Source organism: Paroedura picta, chromosome 7 (genome assembly GCF_049243985.1).
Source record: "Paroedura picta isolate Pp20150507F chromosome 7, Ppicta_v3.0, whole genome shotgun sequence".
Classification (NCBI taxonomy): domain Eukaryota; kingdom Metazoa; phylum Chordata; class Lepidosauria; order Squamata; family Gekkonidae; genus Paroedura; species Paroedura picta.
In genome coordinates this window covers 113102757-113120881 of record NC_135375.1, presented here as the reverse complement: position 1 = coordinate 113120881, position 18125 = coordinate 113102757, and the positions used below count along the sequence as shown (strand labels likewise).

The 18125-nt window shown below is 55.3% G+C and overlaps 1 protein-coding gene across 6 annotated transcripts; it reads right to left on the bottom strand.

Annotated features, from left to right (window-relative positions):
* Positions 1 to 388: 388 nt before the first annotated feature.
* LOC143841558 (uncharacterized) lies at positions 389 to 16667 on the bottom strand. Of its 6 annotated transcripts, none has more exons than XM_077345974.1 (15): positions 16293 to 16667; positions 15435 to 15708; positions 14632 to 14708; positions 14239 to 14322; positions 13409 to 13512; positions 7352 to 8792; positions 6549 to 6625; positions 6156 to 6239; positions 5328 to 5431; positions 4891 to 5023; positions 4555 to 4634; positions 4056 to 4211; positions 3803 to 3946; positions 3643 to 3716; positions 389 to 3281 (listed from the first exon to the last, which is right to left on the bottom strand). In XM_077345974.1, exons 9-13 carry the CDS (start codon positions 5340 to 5342, stop codon positions 3872 to 3874), a joined length of 459 nt encoding a protein of 152 aa, XP_077202089.1. In that variant the 5' UTR covers positions 5343 to 5431; positions 6156 to 6239; positions 6549 to 6625; positions 7352 to 8792; positions 13409 to 13512; positions 14239 to 14322; positions 14632 to 14708; positions 15435 to 15708; positions 16293 to 16667; the 3' UTR covers positions 389 to 3281; positions 3643 to 3716; positions 3803 to 3871. The 6 variants fall into 6 exon arrangements, with proteins under 6 accessions (XP_077202089.1, XP_077202092.1, XP_077202091.1 ...); XM_077345977.1 differs by having other exon boundaries at positions 15636 to 15708; XM_077345976.1 differs by lacking the exon at positions 16293 to 16667 and having other exon boundaries at positions 7352 to 7625; positions 8211 to 8792; positions 15435 to 16149.
* Positions 16668 to 18125: the final 1458 nt, after the last annotated feature.

Genomic DNA, 18125 nt, shown 5'->3' with positions numbered 1-18125 from the left:
GATTTCTACCAGCTGTACGGAATGGCCCTCAGAATCCGGCTTTGGAATTAGCAACGGAAGGTCCCCCTTTTAAATACCACCGTGTGCCCGCTCCAAACTCAAAAGGGCCAGCTGGAGTGGGAATAGTCCCAGAGAGTCCTACCGGCAAAGGCCACCAATTCACAGCAGGCTGGGAAGCTGTATCACCCTTCGGCCAGCGGCCCTGGAAAGCCGCCTGCACATCTCAGCCTCGCAAAATGTCCCTTGCCCAGCCAGAGTTCTGTACCTTTCACGGAGGAAAGGGGGCCCTGGGAGCTTGTGATCGGCCGTTTGGGGAGGAAGGGTGCCTCAGGTAGTCCAGGGAGAAGCAGAAAGAGGCAAAGTGCTGATGTTCCAGAAACCGCGGTGCTTCAAAGTACACATTTATTTGGGCAAATATACAGTACATGAAACAATTTAAAAGCATAGCTTCCCAACAACAAGATCCTAGAGACAGATAGATATTTGAAGGGCTCTTTACCGGGTTCTATGAAGGCGAAAAACCTTCAGGATCTTTAGGCCAATCTAGCCTGGAGGAAAATTCCTGACCCCAAAGCAGTGATTGGCATCACCCTGGGCATAGAAGAAAGGGCCACAAGAGCTGAGCACAGAGTCCCTCCCATTAAAAAGGCTTTAAAAACCAATTTAACACACAGAGATACCTTTATACAACAATACTTACAGAGCCAACCTTCTGGTCTTCTGCTGTTGGATGAAGGCCAACGTCGCCCCTCTCCACTTGTCACTCCTCTCCCAAGTGGTGGATTACAAACCACTAACAAGCACCCTTTGGTGGATTACAAACCACTAACAAACCACTAACAAGCACTAACAAGCACCCTGATCTGTCAATCAGTTATCAACCCACCTAACAGTTATCAATCCACCAATCAGTTATCAATCCAATAGGATCCAGACTGCATCATTCCAGCTTGTCAACACGAAAATCGTGTGAAGCCCCGCAGCGCTAGAAGAGAACCCCTGCAGACCCGCCAAGGAGACCCCCTCGGCTCCGGACAGCTCTTTGCAACAGTCTGAGAGGAACATACTGCCACGGGTCAAAAACAGTCCAACCAATATGCAGAAATATAGTCAGTTTCTAATAACTGTATGATCAATCGGAAGATTGCAATCACTTTGTTTACACCAGTGGTCCCCAACATTTTTATCACCGGGGACCGGTCAATGCTTGACAATCTTACTGAGTCCCGGGGGGGGGGGGGGTAGTCTTTTGCCAAGGGACATCGCTGCCGCCTGTGCCCCTGCTCCACTTGCTTCCCCGTCGGTGCCCCTGACTTCCCGTCACCCACTGGGGGGCGCTGCCAGCAGCAGCTATGAAGTGCCACACCGAGGGGGAGCCCCAGCCATGGTAGCCATTGGAAAGCACCAAAGGTGAGCCAGCAGTAGAATGGCAGGGCAGCCCCCGAGGCAGCAGCCAGGGAGGAGGACAAGAAGGAGCCGCGGCTCCATGGACCAGTTTAATTCAATAGAAAATTAATGTGAAGTTAATCCAGGAAAGAAATCAAGCATTAGACCCAATCCGTTCTGTCCACCCAATTACAATCTGCCTAAGTTCACAGAATCATCATTTCTGTCAGCTGGCTACCTGGGGGTTGCAGAGGGGGGTGAAGCCTCGTAACTAGAAGAAGAAGAAGAGTTGGTTCTTATATGCCGCTTTTCCCTACGCGAAGGAGGCTCAAAGCGGCTTACAGTCGCCTTCCCTTTCCTCTCCCCACAACAGACACCCTGTGAGAGCCCTGATATCACTGCTCAGTCAGAACAGTTGTATCAGTGCCGTGGCGAGCCCAGGGTCACCCAGCTGGCTGCATGTGGGGGAGCGCAGAATCGAACCTGGCATGCCAGATTAGAAGTCCGCACTCCTACCCACTACACCAAACTGGCTCTCCAATAGATTCAGGAGGCTCAAAGCGGCTTACATCCGCGTTCCCTTTCCTCTCCCCACAACAGACACCCTGTGAGGTGGGTGAGGCTGAGAGAGCCCTGATATTACTGAAGATAAAGAAGAGTTGGTTCTTATATGTCACTTTTCTCTTCTCGAAGGAGACTCAAAGCGGCTTAGTCACGTCCCCCTTCCTCTCCATTGCAACGAATCAACGCATATTGGCTGCAACATGTTTGTGTGTGTGTGTTTTTTTACCTGTGCTTAAAGGGAAAGGGGCTTTTCAGGAGCATGATAACAACCGCTCATTGGCTGTTCCGTTTGATTGACGGCCAGGGGCGGGAACAAGCACAGAAAAGAATTGCTTCCTTTCTAGCGATTCCTGCAAGACTGGAAACCTGTGAGGAACGAATGAAACGCTACTGGATTCCACTACAAATGAAGATATGCGGAAAGCCGAGATTCCACTCTTTAAAATAGCGTTTCCGCTTTGTGAAAGCAATTGGCAACATTGGTCCTTGTGCGGAATGGCCTCTGCTTTTACCCCAGCAGTAAAAGCATGAGTTGGACCTGCTGCGCCACCGTTCTCTTCCTTCGAGACGCATGGGCCTGCCTGCTTCCCTGAAGCTGCCTGGGCAATCCCTCTGTGGCGTAAACCAGTCCTGGGTAGGGGAGGGAGACTGGGAACTGAGCATGCACCCCAGTGTGGCCCCGCCCACCTAACCAGGCACCCTCCTGTCTTCTAAGCAGCCCTCAGGTCTCAAGCGAAGGTCGATCAGGAATCCAGGGAAGCAGGGTGCTCCACCATGCCAGCTTCATCAGGAAACTGGTCTGAGAGGCTTTCGAGGGACTGGTCCTGCAGAGCATCCTTGCACCAGGCTAGGTCTTGGACCACTAACCGGAACTCGATTCTACAGGAGGCTTCTGAGGTTAGCTGCTGCTGCAGGAGCCGGATAGGACCAAGAGCCCCTCCTATCTTCTCTTGGACGGAGGAAGCAGCTTGGAAGTGGCACAGAAACTCCCCATGACTATTCATCAGGGGGACTCCCCCTCCATCTGTGGTGTTGGCTGCTTAGGTGCTTGGTCCTTCAGCTGGCTCCCGAGGAAGATGACCCTGGTCTGATCTCACCCTCGTGTCCAATGTGCCCTGGGCCAGGAACACAGGCGAGGCTTCTGGCTTCTCAGGAGGAGTGACCAGACACGTCCCAAGAGGAGGGGGAGCCACTGGGGACCGCTGCAACAGCTGCCAACGAAATGGCTGAACTTGGCTTGGGAGGCTTGGTTGTGCGCCAGAGTCCCAGCATGAGAAAGGCAGGAGGAGGAGGAGAGGGAGGAAGGGCACTCCTACAGGGTCTTCTTTCCTCTGTAGGGGAGAGAAGAAAAGCAGGCAGGCCCCTGCGTCAGCTCACTTGCCCCGATACAGAAATTATGGAACAGATCACTGACTCGCTTCTAGGTTGGGGTCCCAAAGGGGCAGGTCAACCTGCAGTTTATCAGAAGGGACTTCCTCAAAAGGAGCACTTGTTGCCCGGAGGCAAAGGGATCTTGAGAAACAGCGAAAATCGACAGGAATGTGCACAGGGATGTAGGAGATCTGTGGGCCACACCTCCTGCGACAGCATGGCTCCAGTGGTTGAGATGGGTGCATTGGCCTCTTTCACGAAGGAGAGCATGGGGTCGGCATGCCAAAGAACAGGGTCAGGAGGAAAGCAAGTCTTCATTACCTGGAAGCCCTCTTGAGTGGCTGAGATGAACTGGAGGAGGAGGAAGGGCACTCCTGCAGGGTCCTTTTACTCATCTGTAGGGGAGAAAAGAAAAGCAGGCCGGCCCAGGGTCAGCTCTCTTGCAGCGGTCCATAAAATAGGCAAGAGATAGCAGACTTACTTCTGAGTAGGGGAAAGCCAGCAAGGGCCTTCCTCAGAGGAGCCCTCGTGGCCCGGAGGCAGAGGCCTTTCAAGAACAGCGACAAACGAGGGCCCGCCAGAGATTATAGAGCAGGGCAGAGAGGTTGCTCCGAAGGTCTTCGATCTGGGGAGATGGAGAAACGCTCCCAATGATTCCTGCCCTCTTTTCAGCCTCAGCAAGGGGGTTGGGATGTTTGGCCCCCCCTCTATGCTTGATCTCCCCATCTACGCACCTCCTCCTCCAGCAGGGCCCTGGCCTGGCCCAGGAGGGAGAGGAGGACCAAGAGGCCTCCCTCCCTCACCCACCGCCCGTCCAGGCTCAGGGCGTCCTCCAGAGCGGCCTCCTGGAGAGAGAGCCTCTGCCTCTCCCTTAGGTGACCTCCGAACACCTGAAACCAGGAAGAGACCCTGTCAGTCCTCTCCCAACCCGTCCTGGTCCCTCTTCTCCAGAGGTTTTGGCTCCTTCTTGCCCTCCCTCCCTCCCTTCTTTTTAAAGGGAGGCTACAAACAGCTCCCCTGCGAGGAAATGGGACTCAGAGCATGCTCCAGAGCTGTGGCATGGCGAAGGGAAGGGGGGACTCCCAGTCTCCCTGCACACCGCTGATGGAAGAATCCCCCAAGGGAGCTCTGCTGTGTCCTTCCCGGGGAATGAACCAAGGCCCCTTGACCCAGGCCCAAGAGGCGAGGCCTTTCCAAGACTGCCTGGCCAGCACCACAGACGGGCCTCCGTACCTCAGCTGCCCCTATGAGGTGGGCGTAGCTCTCCCTCCAGGGCCGCTCTGGGTCCTCCTCCCAAGTGAACTTGCTCCGGCCTGAAAGGAAGACACCGGGGGGGGGGGGGGGAGCTCAAGCAGACTGGCCCTGCTCAGAACAGCTGTGCTTCCTCCTGGCCTGGGGGTGGTTCCTCCCCCTCCGCCTGGGCCTCGCTGGCCTCCCCCTCTGGCACCAGTGGAGGGCTGGGGTCGTGGGGGCCAGAGGTCTGGAGGCCGTGGCGGGGAAGGCTTATCTGGAACTCCGTGGCTCTTAAGGGAGTGGGTGCTCCACCCCAGAAAAGGGACGTGAACTCACCCTGCCCCTTCTGCTCCACTTGCATCAGCTGTCCCGTGACCTCCCTGACCTTCTCCTGGACCTCCGCTTCCGGGTCGGCCAGGGAGACGGACAGCTTTGCCACCAGGTGCCCGAATGTATCATGGCTGACGATCTAGATTGGAAGCAGAAGAAGAGGCCTGTCTTGTCCATCCAGAGACAGCCCAGGAGCCCTGAACCACTGGGGTCTTCCCCCTCCTGACCCTCCCCACTGACCCTGGGGGGGACCTTAGAAGAGAAGGAAGAATGTCCCAGGGGTGGACACTCTGGCATTTCCGGGAAGAGTCAGGGAGGGAGGGAGGGAGGGCGCTTTGGACACCAAAGGACCAGGCCTCATCTTCCCCCTCCCAGAGATGGAGTGGCCCCTCCTCTCTTGCTAGGCTCCACCGGCCATATCTCGCTGGGGGTGGAGGACTTACGTTCAAGCCAGGCATCCTGTAGGCATCCAGAAGGACATCCCTAAGCAGATCAGCTGCCCGGGCTCTGGGGCAGGCCACCTGACCCAGTGCTAGTATAAGAGTTGCTGTGGAAGGAAGGAAGGAAGGATGGAAGCAGCCCCTCAGCCTACGCCCTCCGGCCAGTGCATGGTCCTCAATGCCCCCTCCCCCTGCACCTCTGCCCACCAAGGACGGGGCTGCTCTTCAGAAAGATTCCCAGAGGAGGTGGGCCCCATGCTTTGAAAAGGGCTCTGTTCCTGTGGGATAGCTGCCTGCCCCCAACCTGCCCCGAGGGGGCCGTCGTCTCCCAGCCTGGCTGGCCTCGGTTCTCCTGTTATCAGCAATCCTCTCCCAGGGAAGGTTGTGTGAGCAGCACAGGGGTTCGCTTTCATTTTTATCTATTTATTTATTCACATTTCTATACCGCCCTCCCCGAAGGCTTGCGGGCAGCTGGTGTTTCTCAGGCTCATTGACTTCCCTCTCTACTCCCCGGAGCCACCATCTCAAGCGGCCCTCAGAGTCCCGGAGGGGACAGGACGGGTGCCCAGTGACCCCTCCATTGGGGTGCTCCCACGGCTCACGGACGGCAGCCCCTTGGGAGTTCTTCCCCCAGAGAGAGGCAAGCCACTCTGCTGCCGCCACAGAAAGCCAAATTCCAGGAATGGGGTTCTAGAGCAGCCAGTTGGGAGGGCCCCCCTCCGGCATGAGGGTGGGGTGGATTGTGCTGAGCCAGAGGTGACCGTGTCTCCCTGCTGGGCTCCCTTTGGATCCCCTCTGCCCATCTGCCTCCCACCTTCTCCAGCTACTTACGTCCAGCGGGGTGTTCAGGGGGCCTTCTGAGGGATCCTCCCGGATCAGACCCTGCACCATCCTTCTCTGAAGCCTTTTTCTGGCCTGATGGGAAGAGCAATCTGGCATGATATGGCTGACCCCCCCTCCCCTCAGGTCTGGCCAGGAAGACTTGAAGACCACCACTCCATCTCCAGGCCTCTGGATTTGGCACCCAAAGAGGGACCCTGCCTCTTCCGCCTCCTCCGGAAGTGGCAAGAGGGGGGCTGGGAGCCTGGCAGTGGAGGGCCAAGGAGAGAAGCAGCCCTCCCCAGTCAGGGGTAGTCTATCTGGTTGGGCCACTATCGCTCCCGAGGAGGATCCCCCCTGAAAGTCTCCATGGCTTCTCTGGCCCTCGTGCCTCAGGGGACTTACCGTTTCCTTGGCGGCCGGGAAGTGGGCCATGTATTCCGCCGCTCCCGTTTTGGGGCGCCTCCTGCGGGCAGCGGCAGCTGGGGAGGAAGGACCCAGTTAATACCCGGAGAGATCCCGCTTTCCTTCCCCCTTCCAAGGTGGCTCCATCAGAGCCCTTCCCAGCTGGGGGGCTTTTGGTACCACAGGTGATGCCATGTTCTGGGCTGGGTCCCATCATCCCCTGGTGGGGACCTTCCTTCCCTCTCGCCCCCCAGGGATCCTGTGGACCATCGCTTCAGCAACAGGCCCAGTGGCTCCCAGGTTTGTGGGTGGGGCTCCATCAACAGCAGGAGAGAGAGCCTCCCCCCATCGAGTTCCCTGCCTGCAGTCTGTGGTAGCCCCCCTCGGTGTCCTCCCAGCCCCACCAGGGGCTCCGAGGGCCACACAGCCCAGCCAGGACTGCGGAGCACTCCTGTGTGGGGGGAGCCCGGTTTGCCCCTCAGGCACAAGGCTTCTCCCCACCGTGGGCACTGCTGTCGGGCACATAAACAGAAACCCTCAGGGTATCCATTTCGGCTCCTGGCCTCCCTCAGACTCCAGTGGGGGAATCAGCAAATCCTGTCACTCTAGGGGGAGACTCGCCCCCACCTTTTACACGGCATGCCCCCTCCACCCCTACATCGAAAGAGACCCTTGACAGGCTCAGGGTGTCCATGGGTGCTACTCTTGTCTCCTCCCCACAGGAGCCCTCCATGAATGCCCCGTTTTCGTCTGTCATCACAGATCCAACTGGTGAAAGGGTCCATGACCCACCAATGACGTACCCTAATCAATGAGGTCGGTCTTGGAGGTGCCACGAGATTTCCACGAGGTTTCCAAGCCCAGTCGGCCTGGTTCCAAACCACTCCTTGTGCTGAGGGCCACAGGGGGCTTGAGCCCAGGGGTTTTCTCTCTTCTCAACACTTCCGCCGCTTCCACCCGCCTTCCTGCCCTCTGTTCCACGGCCGACTGTAGCGCCTCCTCACCTGCAGGCTGTGCCTCTCCTCCGGCCAGGGGCCGACCTTGGCCCGTTTGAACAGGGCCCTTAAGCGTTGGAGGCTAGAAGGGAGAGAGAGAAGAGGAGGGGAGTCACTGGCCTGGCAGCACCCTGTGTCCACAGTCCCCCCCCCCACCTGCCCTTATATCGAAGAACACTTGAGGGGGCCTCTCTGGGATGAGGGCCGTTCCCTCCGTCTCCCGCTTCGTGGCTCGGCCTTGATGGACCTCCCCTTCCCTCCTGGTCAGCCAGGCTCCCTGGTCAAGCCAAACCGGGCAGGAGGAGGCTGGGCTGAAGACTGCCAAGGCGGATTTGGGGAGAAAGGCCGCAGAAGCCCTTCAGTCTTGTCCGGGTGGGCAGGGGGCTGCAGGGCGTCTGAGGTCTGGAGAGAATCTCCTCTCCGCTGTCCCCTGGGCACCAGATGGGGGGGGGGCTCTTGTCCCCTCTTGCCTGGGAGGGTGGAGGGACCGGAGAAGGCCTGACACACCCTTTCCCTCCTCTGATGCGGAGCTGAGCCTTCGGACAGCCTTATCTCTGGAGAACAGAAACCCGGCCGCTTCACAACCCACATCGCTTGGGGGATCGTTCTACGGGGGGGGGGGGGGGATCAAAATAGCGAGGGAACAAGATGCAGATGCCCCACTTACATTTTTAGATGTTGTACAGCCATTGTCTTCAGGATATATACAAATCAATATATACAAAGGTACAAATAAATAAATTTACAAATAAATGTACAAATAAATAAGTAAATAAATACAAATATATACAGATGTACAAATATATACAAATAAATATTAAGGTAAAAATAAATGAATAAAAATGAACCATATCAATGAATCAAAAAGAATAAATAAATGAATAAATAAAATAATTAAAAAAAACAAAATAAATTAGTGAAATAAATGGATAAACGGAAATCAGAAAGAAATAAACCAATAAACAAACAAAACACGATTTTTCTCCAGCAATCTCTCTCCAGCACCAACTCCAAGGCTCCTTCAACAACCCACAAAGCCCCCCCCCCGGGGTGCGGCAGCCCAGGGCACCAGCAGGGGGTGACGTCACAAAGGAGGCCCTGCCCCCCCCCCCCCCCGGTCCCTCGGGTCACAGTGGCCAAGGGGGCTGTTTCCTGCCCTTCCCTCCCCCTCAAGCTTACTTACTTTCCCGGGGGGGGGGGGGCAGCTGGAGCAACGATCCTCACCCGGCACAGATTCTGTGTTGTTCACCTTGGGACACAAATGTAAGGTGGTCACAACCCCTTCCCAGCAGGACTGAGATTTCCTCCAGGGACCAGGCGGCCATGTGCGTCTATGTGAGGGACTCTGGGGTGGGGTGGGGGTCTCCTCGGCTCTCATGGCCTCTTCCAAGATGGTAGCTAAGCATAGAAGGATCCAGACCTCTCTGCCAGACAGGGCAGGGTCTCCCCCCCCCTTGAGCCCTGGAGGAGGCAGGGAGAGATGTCAGGGAAGAAGGGTGGATGGATGAAAACATTTTCTGCTGTTGAAAAGCTCTTGTTTTTAAAGCCGATGCACCGTGTTTTCAGAACAGCACAAAAAGTGTTAAAATGGGCATGGCCAATTCTGTGCACAAAAAAGGTAACCCTCCGGACCAGAATCCACAGTTCCAAATTGAAACCGCTTCTTGGCATATAAAATCAGTGTTACAGTTGGAAGTGGAATACAGAGACAGGAGAGCAAAAAGAAGTCAAAGACACAGTAAATATACAAAGCTCTCCCAGGAATTAATATGCCAGAAAATTATCCTGAATAACAGTCCGGATGCAGTTTGAGGGCACCTTGCAAAAATCTGGCCACAGTTTCAGATATTTCTCTGTTGATGTTCTCCAGAAGGAGGGGAATCTGGGATTGAGCCACTGTGTGGCACAAAGGGCCAGAGTGGACGGGCCTCTGGCCTGACCCAGCTGGCCTCTCTCACTTTCTTAGGTCTGGGGCAGTGGTGCTCTCTGTTCATGGCAGTGGGGGGGTGGCAACAGTGGGAGGGCTCTGGACCTTCTGGTGGCCCCTGGGTTTTGGCCACTGTAGGACACAGAGTGTTGGGCTAGCATCCCCCATGGAGGCTGACATCCGTACCCAGAAGAGGCCAAGAAGTCTCCTGGGGTCAGACAGAGAGCTGTGTCTCAACTCCCCAAAAGAACAGAAACACATCTGTCACTTTAAGGAGGCCCACTGGATTCTGTGTCTCTTGTGGGTCCCTTGGCAACCACAGCAGTACTGTCAACCTTTATACACCCTGATTTCTGGAAAGCTGGGGGAGGGAGGGAGGGAGGGAGGGAGGGAAGGCAGGAGTGGACTGGGGGGCCAAACCAGCCCCAGAAAGGCCCCTCCCTCAAGACCTTTAATCCCCCGACGGAGGAGGCCCTGCAGTGAAAGGCCCAGGAGCCACTTCTGGAGATCCACGATCAAGTTCATCATGACGTGGCTGCAGTGGCTATGGAGCCTGAGGCCTGAGCTGACAGCAGCAGCATCCAACTCTTACTGGGACCTGCCATGACTTGGGGGCCAACATGGAAAAGCGCCAGACTACTCACGGGGAGAGCACGAGGGAGAGGGAAGGAGGGGGCACCTCAAGACAGACGGACAAGTCAAGCAAAGCAGGCTGGGAGTGGGAAGAAAAAGAAAAAGAAAGGGGGGGAGGCCGAAGGGGTCTCTGCCTTCCCATCTGTAATTTATAGGCTTCATAGCGTTGCTAATGTTCTCTTTTGATCATATTCTGCTTACATTGAAAGCCGCCTTGAGTTCCCTGAGGTTGCTCGGAAATGTTTTAAATCCTATAACGAAATGGGGCAGTCCAGGAGCCAGAAAGAGAGACAGTGTCCAGGGGGATGATGGGGTGACATCTGTGTCAAAACCTGGAGATTGCAGGTATTTTGCCTCCACCAGCCAGGAAGCTCTGGAGGTCGGATGCATAACAAGTTGGAAGGGACCTCCCGGGTCATCTAGTCCAACCCTCTGCGCAATGCAGGACACTCATAAGTACTCCAGCGGAGCCGATCTCTGTCATCTTGTGATCAGCTGTCACTCCGGATCTCCAGGCCACACCTGGAGATTGGCCACTCTATCCAGAGGGCAAGACTAGAGGTCAGAGCTTGTCACAGGAGGCCAAACTTCCTAACTGGGACAGAAAGCTGCCCCCTTTGGGTGGAGCCCGCTCTTCCTTGGCAGTACGTGTGTGTCTTCGAGCAGAAGGTGGTGAACTTTCTCTTGGACAAACATCAGCGTGGACTTTCTGCATTGAGCATGGGGGCGAGTCAAGGAGGCCCTTCTGCCTCTTGGGCTCTTGTTTGGGCCTCCTTCCCTGCTACCAAGGTCTTTGGAAGCCTCCAGGCCAACCCCAGGGACCTCCCGTCAGGGGCTAGTTGAGCAAGCAGGCGGAATTGGCGGAAATTTACGCAGGAACAAGAGATCACTTAGCCTTTGTTTGATTGTTTTTAGAAGGTAGCTCGCACCTGAGGGGAGCAGAGAGCCTGGATCAACAGCGATCTGGGCGGTTTCCTTCTTGATCTTCATTGGCCAGTCAGGACAAAGTGGATCTTCACATAGATGTTTTTTAAGGGTTAATTGGGTTAAACGTAGATGTTTTTAAAGGGTTAATTTTAAAGGGTTACTTGGAAGTGAATCCGTACCCAGAATTCGATGGCAACAGACCAAGCGCCGGTTTCTGAGGTAGTACTGAGAGTATACCATTCATCAGGACAGGTGCCCCAGCCAATGAGCGTGCAGTATTTTCTGACCAATGAGAGCTCAGAGGAGGCGGGACTAAGGCGGGTGTAAGGTCCTGCCCACGTGGTCAGGTTGGCCCCTCAGGCTGAAATGGGAGGAGTTGGAATTATGTCTTGTTGTAGCCTGAGTCTTGCTTTAATTAAAATAAGCAGATTAATTTTGAATCTTTGATACTGAAAAACCACCCCTGCGGGGCGGGTAGGTGTAAGGATTTTACAAGCAGAGTCTCCTAGCACAAGCACATGAGAGAAAAGCCGATCAGAATGCCCCTGTAGATGGTGCTGTATTTTTTATCCTTGTTAATTTCAAAGTATCATAGCCTGCATAAAATAAGCTGATTAATTTTGGATCTTTGATGCTAAAAAACCAATCCTGCAGGGTGGGCTCTTGTAAGGATTTACAAGAAGAGTCTCCCCTGCAGAAGCACATAGGGCGAAAAAGCAATCATGATGTCCCTTAGTTGGTACTTGGACATTGCTCAAAGTTTTTATCCTTGTTAATTTCAAAAGTATCATAGCCTGCATAAAATAAGGAGATTAATTTTGGATCTTTGATGCTAAAAAACCAATCCTGCAGGGTGGGCTCTTGTAAGGATTTACAAGAAGAGTCTCTCTGCAGAAGCACATAGGGAGAAAAGCAATCATGATGTCCCAATTTGGTTCTTGGACATAGGCCAAAGTTTTTTATCCTTGTTAATTTCAAACGTATTATTTTTTAATTAAAATAATCAGGTTAATTTTGGATCTCTGATGCTAAAAGCCAGCCCTGCAGAGCGGGCTGTTGTACAGTTTTATACATAGGGAATGCTCTGGGACTCCAAAAGGGTTCTCTGTGTGACTGGAGGAAGTTTCAGAGAGTGTGGCAGGGGATGGTAGGTGGGGGGGGGAGGTTGGGGGGGCTCGGGGGGTGCATTTCTTCCCTTCTACACTCGGTATCCAACCATGGCCTGATTAAAATAACAAAATGAATTAATTTTGGATCTTTGGTGCTAAAAGCCAGCCCTGCAGAGCGGGCTGTTGTACAGTTTTACACATAGGGAGTGCTCTGGGGATCCAAAGGGGTTCTCTTTGTGGCTGGAAAAAGTCTCAGAGCGTGTGCCAGGGGTGCTATGAAGGGTTTTTTTTGGGAGCTCCAGGAGCGCGCATGCTACCAGCATTTAAACGTGCTAAGGAGCGTGTGGGGCTCTGGCTGGGGACTGCCTTTCAAATGGGAGAGAGAGAAGGCATCCAGGGGGCTTTCTGCTACTGCAGAACCCACTGCCCCCATGGAAACCACACCAGCATATCTACTGCAGAGTCAGGATGAATATATATATTTCAGTTCAAACACATAGCTCTCAGCCTGTATGATCTGGCTTTCTAAGGAATTGCTCGGCCAGTTTGCCTACTGAATAGCTCACATATGTCAGAAAGGAAAAGGCTGGTTAGGCTCTCCCCCCCCCCCCCTCCTGAAACGTCAGGGAGTGTTGATTGTGGCTTGCTGGAGCTTGGGTGTCCAGCGAGTGTGTTTCGATGTGATTAGTAGAAGGGTGGGGTACGACTAATGGGTTTGTTCTTCTATCGTGGGGGGATATCTAATCATTTGTGGAATAGAATATAGGAATTTCTGAGTGACAAAGGAACTCCGTGGCTCTTAAGGGAGGAAGTGCTCCACCCCAGAAAAGGGACGTGAACTCACCCTGCCCCTTCTGCTCCACTTGCATCAGCTGTCCCATGACCTCCCTGACCTTCTCCTGGACCTCCGCTTCCGGGTCGGCCAGGGAGACGGAGAGCTTTGCCACCAAGTGCCCGTATTCATCTTGGTCAATGATTTAGATTGGAAGCAGAAGAAGAGGCCTGTCTTGTCCATCCAGAGACAGCCCAGGAGCCCTGAACCACTGGGGTCTTCCCCCACCTGACCCTCCCCACTGACCCTGGGGGGGACCTTAGAAGAGAAGGTAGAATGTCCCAGGGGTGGACACTCTGGCATTTCAGGGAAGAGTCAGGGAGGGAGGGCGCTTTGGACACCAAAGGACCAGGCCTCATCTTCCCCCTCCCAGGGAGTGGCCCCTCCTCTCTTGCTGGGCTCCACCGGCCATATCCCGCTGGGGGTGGAGGACTTACGTTCAAGCCAGGCATCCTGTAGGCATCCAGAAGGGCATCCCTAAGCAGATCAGCTGCCCGGGCTCTGGGGCAGGCCACCTGACCCAGTGCTAATATAAGAGTTGCTGTGGAAGGAAGGAAGGAAGGATGGAAGCTGCCCCTCAGCCTACGCCCTCCGGCCAGGGCATGGTCCTCAATGCCCCCTCCCCCTGCAGCTCTGCCCACCAAGGACGGGGCTGCTCTTCAGAAAGATCCCCAGAGGAGGTGGGCCCCATGCTTTGAAAAGGGCTCTGTTCCTGTGGGATAGCTGCCTGCCCCCAACCTGCCCCGAGGGGGCCGTCGTCTCCCAGCCTGGCTGGCCTCGGTTCTCCTGTTATCAGCAATCCTCTCCCAGGGAAGGTTGTGTGAGCAGCACAGGGGTTCGCTTTCATTTTCATCTATTTATTTATTCACATTTCTATACCGCCCTCCCCGAAGGCTTGCGGGCAGCTGGTGTTTCTCAGGCTCATTGACTTCCCTCTCTACTCCCCGGAGCCACCATCTCAAGCGGCCCTCAGAGTCCCGGAGGGGACAGGACGGGTGCCCAGTGACCCCTCCATTGGGGTGCTCCCACGGCTCACGGACGGCAGCTCCTTGGGAGTTCTTCCCCCAGGAGAGAGGCAAGCCACTCTGCTGCCGCCACAGAAAGCCAAATTCCAGGAATGGGGTTCTAGAGCAGCCAGTTGGGAGGGCCCCCCCTCCGGCAGGAGGGTGGGGTGGATTGTGCTGAGCCAGAGGTGACCGTGTCTCCCTGCTGGGCTCCCTTTGGATCCCCTCTGCCCATCTGCCTCCCACCTTCTCCAGCTACTTACGTCCAGCGGGGTGTTCAGGGGGCCTTCTGAGGGATCCTCCCGGATCAGACCCTGCACCATCCTTCTCTGCAGCCTTTTTCTGGCCTGATGGGAAGAGCAATCTGGCATGATATGGCTGACCCCCCCTCCCCTCAGGTCTGGCCAGGAAGACTTGAAGACCACCACTCCATCTCCAGGCCTCTGGATTTGGCACCCAAAGAGGGACCCTGCCTCTTCCGCCTCCTCCGGAAGTGGCAAGAGGGGGGCTGGGAGCCTGGCAGTGGAGGGCCAAGGAGAGAAGCAGCCCTCCCCAGTCAGGGGTAGTCTATCTGGTTGGGCCACTATCGCTCCCGAGGAGGATCCCCCCTGAAAGTCTCCATGGCTTCTCTGGCCCTCGTGCCTCAGGGGACTTACCGTTTCCTTGGCGGCCGGGAAGTGGGCCATGTATTCCGCCGCTCCCGTTTTGGGGCGCCTCCTGCGGGCAGCGGCAGCTGGGGAGGAAGGACCCAGTTAATACCCGGAGAGATCCCGCTTTCCTTCCCCCTTCCAAGGTGGCTCCATCAGAGCCCTTCCCAGCTGGGGGGCTTTTGGTACCACAGGTGATGCCATGTTCTGGGCTGGGTCCCATCATCCCCTGGTGGGGACCTTCCTTCCCTCTCGCCCCCCAGGGATCCTGTGGACCATCGCTTCAGCAACAGGCCCAGTGGCTCCCAGGTTTGTGGGTGGGGCTCCATCAACAGCAGGAGAGAGAGCCTCCCCCCATCGAGTTCCCTGCCTGCAGTCTGTGGTAGCCCCCCTCGGTGTCCTCCCAGCCCCACCAGGGGCTCCGAGGGCCACACAGCCCAGCCAGGACTGCGGAGCACTCCTGTGTGGGGGGAGCCCGGTTTGCCCCTCAGGCACAAGGCTTCTCCCCACCGTGGGCACTGCTGTCGGGCACATAAACAGAAACCCTCAGGGTATCCATTTCGGCTCCTGGCCTCCCTCAGACTCCAGTGGGGGAATCAGCAAATCCTGTCACTCTAGGGGGAGACTCGCCCCCACCTTTTACACGGCATGCCCCCTCCACCCCTACATCGAAAGAGACCCTTGACAGGCTCAGGGTGTCCATGGGTGCTACTCTTGTCTCCTCCCCACAGGAGCCCTCCATGAATGCCCCGTTTTCGTCTGTCATCACAGATCCAACTGGTGAAAGGGTCCATGACCCACCAATGACGCACCCTAATCAATGAGGTCGGTCTTGGAGGTGCCACGAGATTTCCACGAGGTTTCCAAGCCCAGTCGGCCTGGTTCCAAACCACTCCTTGTGCTGAGGGCCACAGGGGGCTTGAGCCCAGGGGTTTTCTCTCTTCTCAACACTTCCGCCGCTTCCACCCGCCTTCCTGCCCTCTGTTCCACGGCCGACTGTAGCGCCTCCTCACCTGCAGGCTGTGCCTCTCCTCCGGCCAGGGGCCGACCTTGGCCCGTTTGAACAGGGCCCTTAAGCGTTGGAGGCTAGAAGGGAGAGAGAGAAGAGGAGGGGAGTCACTGGCCTGGCAGCACCCTGTGTCCACAGTCCCCCCCCCTCACCTGCCCTTATATCGAAGAACACTTGAGGGGGCCTCTCTGGGATGAGGGCCGTTCCCTCCGTCTCCCGCTTCGTGGCTCGGCCTTGATGGACCTCCCCTTCCCTCCTGGTCAGCCAGGCTCCCTGGTCAAGCCAAACCGGGCAGGAGGAGGCTGGGCTGAAGACTGCCAAGGCGGATTTGGGGAGAAAGGCCGCAGAAGCCCTTCAGTCTTGTCCGGGTGGGCACGGGGCTGCAGGGCGTCTGAGGTCTGGAGAGAATCTCCTCTCCGCTGTCCCCTGGGCACCAGATGGGGGGGGGGGCTCTTGTCCCCTCTTGCCTGGGAGGGTGGAGGGACCGGAGAAGGCCTGACACACCCTTTCCCTCCTCTGATGCGGAGCTGAGCCTTCGGACAGCCTTATCTCTGGAGAACAGAAACCCGGCCGCTTCACAACCCACATCGCTTGGGGGATCGTTCTACGGGGGGGGGGGGATCAAAATAGCGAGGGAACAAGATGCAGATGCCCCACTTACATTTTTAGATGTTGTACAGCCATTGTCTTCAGGATATATACAAATCAATATATACAAAGGTACAAATAAATAAATTTACAAATAAATGTACAAATAAATAAGTAAATAAATACAAATATATACAGATGTACAAATATATACAAATAAATATTAAGGTAAAAATAAATGAATAAAAATGAACCATATCAATGAATCAAAAAGAATAAATAAATGAATAAATAAAATAATTAAAAAAAACAAAATAAATTAGTGAAATAAATGGATAAACGGAAATCAGAAAGAAATAAACCAATAAACAAACAAAACACGATTTTTCTCCAGCAATCTCTCTCCAGCACCAACTCCAAGGCTCCTTCAACAACCCACAAAGCCCCCCCCCCCGGGGTGCGGCAGCCCAGGGCACCAGCAGGGGGTGACGTCACAAAGGAGGCCCTGCCCCCCCCCCCCGGTCCCTCGGGTCACAGTGGCCAAGGGGGCTGTTTCCTGCCCTTCCCTCCCCCTCAAGCTTACTTACTTTCCCGGGGGGGGGGGGGCAGCCGGAGCAGCGATCCCCACCCGGCACAGATTCTGTGTTGTTCACCTAGGGACACAAATTTAAGGTGGTCACAACCCCTTCCCAGCAGGACTGAGATTTCCTCCAGGGACCAGGCGGCCATGTGCGTCTATGTGAGGGACTCTGGGGTGGGGTGGGGGGTCTCCTCGGCTCTCATGGCCTCTTCCGAGATGGCAGCCAAGCACAGAAGGATCCAGGCCTCTCTGCCAGACCGGGCAGGGTCTCCCCCCTTGAGCCCTGGAGGAGGCGGGGAGAGATGTCAGGGAAGAAGGGTGGATGGATAAAACATTTTCTGCTGTTGAAAAGCTCTTGTTTTTAAAGCCGCTGCACCATGCTTTGAGAACAGCACAAAAAGTGTTAAAATGGGCATGGCCAAGTCTGTGCACAAAAAAGGTAACCCTCCTGAGCAGGACCGAAACCCACAGTTCCAAATAGAAAGCGCTTCTTGGCATATAAAATCTGTGTTACAGTTGGAAGTGGAATACAGAGACAGGAAAGCAAAAAGAAGTCAAAGACACAGTAAATACACAAAACTCTCCTAGGAATTAATATGCCAGAAAATTGTCCTGAATAACAGTCCGGACGCAGTTTGAGGGCACCTTGCAAATATCTGGCCACAGTTTCAGATATTTCTCTGTTGATGTTCTCCAGAAGGAGGGGAACCTGGGATTGATCCACTGTGTGGCACAGAGGGCCAGACTGGACGGGCCCTGGCCTGACCCAGCTGACCTCTCTCACTTTCTTAGGTCTGGGGCAGTGGTGCTCTCTGTTCATGGCACTCGGGGGGGGGCAACAGTGGGAGGGCTCTGGACCTTCTGGTGGCCCCTGGGTTTTGGCCACTGTAGGACACAGAGTGTTGGGCTAGCATCCCCCATGGAGGCTGACATCCGTACCCAGAGGAGGCCAAGAAGTCTCCTGGGGTCAGACAGAGAGCTGTCTCTCAACTCCCCAAAAGAACAGAAACACACCTGTCACTTTAAGGAGGCCCACTGGATTCTGTGTCTCTTGTGGGTCCCTTGGCAACCACATCAGTACTGTCAACCTTTATACACCCTGATTTCTGGAAAGCGGAGGGAGGGAGGGAGGGAGGGCAGGAGTGGACTGGGGGGCCAAACCAGCCCCAGAAAGGCCCCTCCCTCAAGACCTTTAATCCCCCGAAGGAGGAGGCCCTGCAGTGAAAGGCCCAGGAGCCACTTCTGGAGATCCACGATCAAGACAGTTCATCATGATGTGGCTGCAGTGGATATGGAGCCTTAGGCCTGAGCTGACAGCAGCAGCAT